Below are 7,342 nucleotides of genomic sequence, written 5' to 3'. Positions count from 1 at the left end.
TTAACGCAACTGTTATCTAGAAGGAGGTTTCGGCCAGGTGCAGTGGCTCACACCTGTAATCCCAGCACTTTGGGAGGCCAAGGCAGGCGGATCATGAGGTCAGGAGATCGAGACCATCCTGGCTAACACGGTGAAACCCTGTCTCTACTAAAAATACAAAAATTAGCCGGGCGTGGTGGTGGGTGCCTGTAGTCCCAGCAACTCAGGAGGCTGAGGGAGGAGAACTGCATGAACCCGGGAGGCGGAGGTTGCAGTGAGCCGAGACAGCACCACTGCACTCCAGCCTGGGCAACAGAGTGAGACTCCATCTCAGAAGAAAAAAAAAAAGAAGAAGGAGGTTTCAGCATCACAGAGCCGCGTCTCTGCAGAATGGACACGTGTTTCACTCATGCTGCAGTGCTAGGAGACAGCCACGTTAGCAATCCATACCCCATCTGCATGAGAAAGCCTGGGTTCAGCGTTTCCAACCCTAGATGTGCAGCTGGAACCACTGATTACATTGTCCCTGAGGCAGCAGGCACCAGCCTTCGAGGGGCTACTTTGATGAATTCTGCTAGTATATTTCCCTTGAAATGGACCCAAATTATACCCTAGCCCAGTATGAAAAGGCACTGCTTTAGAACAACCCATTATTTTTCATTATTCATCATTCTTTCATCAGCTTGGAGCTCCAAGCTTGTCTCTAGGCTGTCAGGCCTCTTCCAAGCCAGCATCAGACCCCTATCACTGAAATCAGTGCCCAATGGGCTTTTGATGGACGAAATTCCAGTTATAAGTGACAAAAAACGATGTGGCATCCAAGCCTCTTCTTTTTTTTTTTTTTTTCCAGAGGTGAGGTCTTGCTCTGTCGCCCAGGTTAGAGTGGTGCAGTGGTGTAGTGGTGTGATCACGGCTCAATGCAACTTCAACTTCCTAGTACGAGTGTTCCTCCCACCTCAGCCTCCAGGGTAGCTGGGATGACAGGCATGTCACAGCATTCCCGGGTAATTTTTTAAATTATTATTTTGGTAGAGACAGGGTCTTGCTTTGTTACCCAGGCTGGTCTCAAACTTCTGGCCTCAAGCAGTATTCCCACCTCAGCTTCCCAAAGTGCTGGGATTACAGGTGTGAGCCACTGCACCCTGCCTCTCTTATTTTTATTTTATTTATTTATTTATTTATTTTTTAGACAGAGTCTCATTCTGTTGCCCAGGCTGGAGTGCAGTGGCATGATCTTGACTCATTACAACCTCTGCCTCCCGGGTTCAAGCAATTCTCCTGCCTCAGCCTCCTGAGTAGCTGGGACAATAGGCACCCACCACCACGCCCGGCTAATTTTTTTGTATTTAGTGGAGGCTGGGTTTCACCATGTTGGTCAGGCTGATTTCGAGCTCCTAACCTCAGATGATCACCCACCTCGGCCTCCCAAAGTGCTGGGATTACAGGCATGAGCCACTGCACCCGGCCCTGCCTCTCTTCTTTTAAACCCATATGTAACTACCTGGAACCAGCAGCTGGAGGACCAGCAGGCCTGGCCCTTGTGATGCCAGCGGGCAGAGCCCTCTGCTCCAGGCTGATGACACCATCTGCCACCTCCCCCACAGGGCTGGAGAAGCAGCTGGAGCCGTGGCTGAGTCACTGTTGGAGCAGCTCAGTGCCACCTTTGTTGCAACTGATTTCACTGCATTGACAAACATCCCCCGACAGAAAATGAACCTCGCTGAGTTTTCCTGTCCAACTGGTCAATTCATTAACTCAGGGCATTAGGAAGCTAATCCGCCCTGGTAGACTCAAAGCCACTGTTCGAGTCAAAACCCCACATTCTAAGGGCTCTTACAGGGTTGGGGCCATAGGTTAGAACCATGCACCTTTTCACTTTTCGTCGACAGTGGTATCGTTTGTGGGATGTGGCCATGATTGGGAGGCAGCCGAAGAGCGAGGAGGTCTCATCCGCAAGCACAACTCCCAGGCCTGTGAGTGGCTCAGCACGGTCACCCAGGCTTCCCCAGCACCTGCCCAGCGATCCTGGCAGCCCAACAGGGTCCCACTCTCAGGGGGGCAGGCAGGCGCCTCCCGGGCCACACGGGGTTTCTAAGGGACAAGCTTCTCGGGCAGCCGTGCTTTGGGCACTGTAGCATCTGCCCAGCATCCTGGATGGTGGCTGGAAATGATATCCTGGAGAAATAACTTCCTCAAAGGGAAATGAGTTTGTGTTTTCTAGAGTGAAAGTTCCTCTCCAGACAAAGCTGAGACCTGCACTGGCTTTGAGTGACTAAATGTCTTGCTGGGAGGCTTTGACTCACTGGGTAACGTGGAATGAGCAGTGCCTTAGGCTGCAGGACTTCTCCGGCATCATCCCGGAATCAGCCTGTGCTTCCCCACATCGCAGAGCGCACCTGCAGTGCCCGTTCCGTTCCTTCCGGTCTGTGCATCCTCCCCTTCCCTTCCTGGTCCCACTGGCAGCCTGCCACCTATGCCAGGACAAACAGCTGCATAAGGATGCCCTTTCCTGTTGCCATCCAGGGCAGAGCTCACCGTCTTCTCGGTACTGCTGCAGACACCAGCCACACATGTGCAGACGTGCATGGCTGTTTGCGGACCTGTCTTCCCACCGTTCAGAGAACAAAAACCCGGGGAACTCACTGCAAGAGTTGTTCGTGGGCTTCAATTCCTGGACCTGGCACCTGGCACACTGTAGGTGCACAAGCAAATACCTGAGTGAACGAATGGATGTCACCCCTTTGGGGATCACGTGGAAACCCCGGAAGTGAAGGTCTTAGTTTGGTCCCATCCAGCTGAAAACAGGTGTAAATAATGTAGGCTAAGCCCAGTTGAGAGAAAATCTGCAGCTTAGTTGGTCCTTTGTTGAGCTAGATTCAGCTGAGTCAGGAAACCCTTCGTGATGGCAAGATAGGCCCGGGGCAAGCTGGGCCGCACAACTCACCCTCTCAACACAGACCTTGGATGTTGAAAGTGAATACAGTGCACTGTCCTCACAACGGCAGAAAGGAGGGGAACAGAATCGGGACCACCTGTACTAGCCTTACAACTTCCTGTGAATTTACATTTCAACGTAAAAGGTTACAATGTACAGCGAGGATCTGTGGAAGCCTTGGGGAGGCAGGTGTCAGTTCCATGACAGCCTTTCTGACAAAGCCGTCTGAAAATGGAATAGGGGTGCTTTAAAGACAGCCCTCCCTCCCTAGAGTCAGACAGCCGACCACAGCCACCCCCACAAGCTGACAGTGTCCTTCATTAGTGAGGGCCCAGGCTGCCTGGGTTCCAATCCCAGCCCTAAAAGTTACTTATTCTACTGTCTTGGATGAGTTATTTCATTTCTGCATTAAAAAATGGTAGCTACGACTGGGCGCGGTGGCTCGAGCCTGTAATCCTAGCACTTTGGGAGGCCGAGACAGGCGGATCACGAGGTCAGGAGATCGAGACCATCCTGGCTGACATGGTGAAACCCTGTCTCTACTAAAAAATACAAAAAACTAGCCAGGCGAGGTGGCGGGCGCCTGTAGTCCCAGCTACTTGGGAGGCTGAGGCAGGAGAATGGCGTAAACCCGGGAGGCGGAGCTTGCAGTGAGCTGAGATCCGGCCACTGCACTCCAGCCTGGGCGACAGAGCGAGACTCCGTCTCAAAAAAAAATAGGCTGGGCGCGGTGGCTCGAGCCTGTAATCCTAGCACTTTGGGAGGCCGAGACAGGCGGATCACGAGGTCAGGAGATCGAGACCATCCTGGCTGACATGGTGAAACCCCGTCTCTACTAAAAAATACAAAAAACTAGCCAGGCGAGGTGGCGGGCGCCTGTAGTCCCAGCTACTTGGGAGGCTGAGGCAGGAGAATGGCATAAACCCGGGAGTTGGAGCTTGCAGTGAGCTGAGATCCAGCCACTGTACCCCAGGCTGGGCGACAGAGAAAGACTCCGTCTCAAAAAAAAAAAAAAAAAAGGTAGCTAGGCCAGGCACAGTGGCTCCCGGCCATAATACCAACAATCCCAATGCTGAAGCAGGACAATCACTTGAGCCCAGGAGTTTGAGACCAGCCTGGGCAACAAAGTGAGATCCCATCTAAACAAAACAAAATTTTTCAATTAGCCGGGTGTGACGGCCTGCACCTGTAGTCCCAGCTATTTGGGAGGCTGAGGTGGGAGGTTCACCTGAACGCAACAATTTGAGGTTGTGGTGAGCTTTGTTCATTCCACTGCATTCCAGCCTGGGAGGGCAAGGCCTTGTCTCCAGGGGGAAAAAAAAAGTAGATAAAACCACATTAGACTTTATTGGCAATTGTGTTATTCTTTCCACATGGCAACAGCCTGCAGTGGGGGCTCCAGTTTGGCTTGCTGGTCTCTTCTGGTGGCAGGCACTGCTGTCTCTACCTTCCAGGGTGGCAGTTGGCCCGAAGGGCTCTAACTTGCCATTGGACCTTCACCCACAGCCCAGAAGCCTCCATTCACAACCCTTCCCACACTCCACTCTGACTTAGAGAACCTGGAAAACGGACACATGGACACGAATCTGAAAGAAAGTCTGAGTGGTTGCCCTCAGACAAGGGCCTACGGCTTTATTAACAGATGTTGAGGAAGCTTTCAGGAGCTGGCAGCCATGAGGGTCTGGTTTTAAGAATGGCCTTTAAGGAAAAGCCATAGCAGGCGGGCTGAGAGGGGTGGCTCCCGCTCAGCCCCGCCCCCAGCACAGGCTGACAGAAGCTGAGATCCACATCACCGCCTGGCGTGCAAAGGAGCTGAAGACAAAACCATTTTTTCCAGCTTCTCTACAAAGTCAATTTATAAGCAAGTTATTAAAGTGAAGCATCCATTTATAGACTGGTACAAATATCAAAAATAAGCAGCTTAGATGAGTAGAGGCTGGAGTGCATTTTCTGCTAACAAAAAACACTGTGATATTCTCCAAGTTTAGAGGGAAAAGTCTGAGGCCGACTCAGATGTGGCAGAAATAAGTGGGTCTGAAGTGCATTTTCAGTTGTTTCTACCCGGAAGGAGCCGGGATGATACAAACAGGTCTGGGGTTCGTGGCTCTGGTGAGCGCCCAGACAACTGCGTCTCTGCTAGGATGCTCGTCCTCACTGCGGCTATCTGGGCAGATGGCTGTTGGCAGGGTAGGGACGACGATGAAAAACTGACAATATTTTAAAAACCCAGTAGGGTCCACAGCAGTGTTTGAAATGACAGGCTTTTTATTTCTCAGGAACAGCCGAGATGACCTCCAGAGGTTTCCAACGAAGCTGTAACAATCTGCCCTGCAGTTCTGTGACAGGGAGGAGGGCGAATCCAATCCATCATCTTACGCCAGACTTCAGCCCTGCGGGAGCTGCTGCTGCCAAAGAAAGCGGGGACCTGGGCGGACTGCATCCCTCCCCCGTGTGGAGAACGTGACAGATGTGAAGGTCGGGCTGACAGACACACGGCCTGCAGCAGCCCAGCCAGTCCCACACAGCATCGAGCCAAGTCATTTAAAAAGGATTCAGGCCACTGCCTTTTTCTCAGGGAGGAGCAGCCAGCATGTGCCCCGCAGCTCACTGGGCCTGTCTAATCACACAGCAGTGGCAAAAGGAGTATCTGCCAGACGCTTCCTATCACTCTATTCTGTCTCCAAGTCCACCTGAAGTTCACCCCGTTTCCCCAATGACTTAGAATGGCTTTGTGCTTAGTTTTAATTGTAGTTTGTGCTATTCTGTGAATTAACAATTCAAACAAAATAAGAAAGACACGTTGTGAAACAGTAGAGGAGCTGGAGACTCTGTCTCCATTCCCCTCCTCATCACACACAAGTCATGCATCTACCAAAAAAAAAAAAAAAAAGTGGCCTCTGAGGCAGCACAGGCGTGACAGATGAGGAATCTGCAGCTCAGATTCAACAGGCACCTGCCAAGTCCACACTCAGGACTGTGTGACAGCCTCAACAACATGAGGTCCAGACACATTCACTGTGGAAGGCTCTGCCCAAGTGAACAAAGCCATCAGCTCTAGCAAAACGGACACCGCCTTCTTCCTCCCCCACTTCTCACCTGGTAAGTCCGGGAATTAAGAAGACAAAAATGAGCCAAAAAAAAAAAAAGAGAGAGAGAGAGAGGCAGTCACTGTTATCAGCAGCACCCGTTGCACAGGTAGAAGCACCTCTGGTGCCACTTTCAAGACAAAACAAGATACAGCTGAAATATCTAAGTGGGAAATATTGATCTTCTCCTTTCCCAAGGCATTGCTAAGGGTCCCCCAGGAAGGTTGGTGGCACCAGGGAATAAACCCTGGAAGTGGTGCAACCACTCTGGGACCAGGCAGCTCCAGTCAGAGGCCTCAGTCCATGGCAGCCAGCTGCTCGATGGCACAGCGCACTTTCTTCGCAGTTTCCTCAAATTCTTTCTTCTTATTGTTGGTTTCCTTTGCCTGGAAATAAAGAATAGACACAGGACACTGAAACCAGAGCTTCCCAGTCACATCCTGTAGATAAGAAGACAAAGGAAAAAACAATCAGGGAACACTGATAGGGCACCTAAATCAACTGGGCACTGGGCTGGGGCAGATTCCCAGCTACCTGGGACAAACATCCTGATTCAGATCAACTCCTCTAGTTTAAGCTGCCTCCTAATCATCGAATAACAGAAAACATGGACAGAGCGCTTGGTGTGCACCCAGCACCATTCTACTGGCTTCACTCCATTGACTGATTTATGCTCAGTGACCCTGCAGTAGGTGCTCCCATCTCTCTACTATACAGATGAGGAAACCGAAGTCCAGCCTGAAGCAGCCACTCTAAATACCCAGCTAGTCTAGGTATCTAGCTAGTCTAGGCAGAGCTCTGCTCTTAACCACCGCCCTAGCTTTCTCCTGAAACTCCTGGAGGGAAGTCCAGAGCCTTCCTCTTCACGTCCAGTTAAACAGATCCTGGCAAACATCAGGCTCTTCCTCAAACAGAAATTCTTTTTGCTTCCAGTCCCTCCCTGAATCTGGCCTCCAATTTTTTCATTCTGCTAACGGAGCTCTCTCCTAAAGGGCAAATGACAATCACATTAGCAAATCCAGGGACCCCCTTCCCTATCATATTTTTTATTCACCCTAACTCCTCTGCTACATTAAAAAACAAAAACCTTTATTGGGTTAAATTTGTTTTCTGATAGAGGTTACCTTAAAAAAATTACTTTACTTTTTTGAGACAGACTTTTGCTTTTGTTGCCCAGGCTGGAGTGCAAAGGCGTGATCTCAGCTCACTGCAATGCCTCCCGGGTTCAAGAGATTCTCCTACCACAGCCTCCTGAGTAGCTGGGATTACAGGCATGCGCCACCATGCCTGGCTAATTTTGTATTTTTAATAGACACGAGGTTTCTCCATGTTGGTCAGGCTG

General features: G+C 50.8%; 2 protein-coding genes across 5 annotated transcripts in view; both read right to left on the bottom strand.

Moving 5' to 3' along the window:
- Positions 1-2,551, bottom strand: part of TMEM235 (transmembrane protein 235) — a 14,483-nt gene extending 11,932 nt beyond the window's left edge. The window contains exon 1 of the mRNA XM_011966589.1: positions 2,515-2,551. Coding sequence (XP_011821979.1) covers positions 2,515-2,551 — 37 coding nt within the window. The remainder of the gene's footprint in view (positions 1-2,514) is intronic.
- A 1,948-nt stretch (positions 2,552-4,499) lies between these two features.
- Positions 4,500-7,342, bottom strand: part of BIRC5 (baculoviral IAP repeat containing 5) — a 15,049-nt gene continuing 12,206 nt past the window's right edge. For 3 of the 4 annotated variants that reach the window (XM_011988861.1, XM_011988991.1, XM_011988925.1), the window contains one exon: positions 4,500-6,386. In XM_011988861.1, the coding sequence (XP_011844251.1) occupies positions 6,164-6,386 (223 nt within the window). In that variant the 3' untranslated portion in view covers positions 4,500-6,163. Of the gene's footprint in view, positions 6,387-6,820; positions 6,987-7,342 lie in introns of those variants that run through there. The other variant, XM_011989059.1, reaches the window with a different exon arrangement.

Source organism: Mandrillus leucophaeus, unplaced genomic scaffold (assembly GCF_000951045.1).
Source record: "Mandrillus leucophaeus isolate KB7577 unplaced genomic scaffold, Mleu.le_1.0 Scaffold1, whole genome shotgun sequence".
NCBI classification, from domain to species: domain Eukaryota; kingdom Metazoa; phylum Chordata; class Mammalia; order Primates; family Cercopithecidae; genus Mandrillus; species Mandrillus leucophaeus.
The sequence above is the reverse complement of the archived record's forward strand: the minus strand, read 5'-3'. Positions and strand labels throughout refer to the sequence as shown.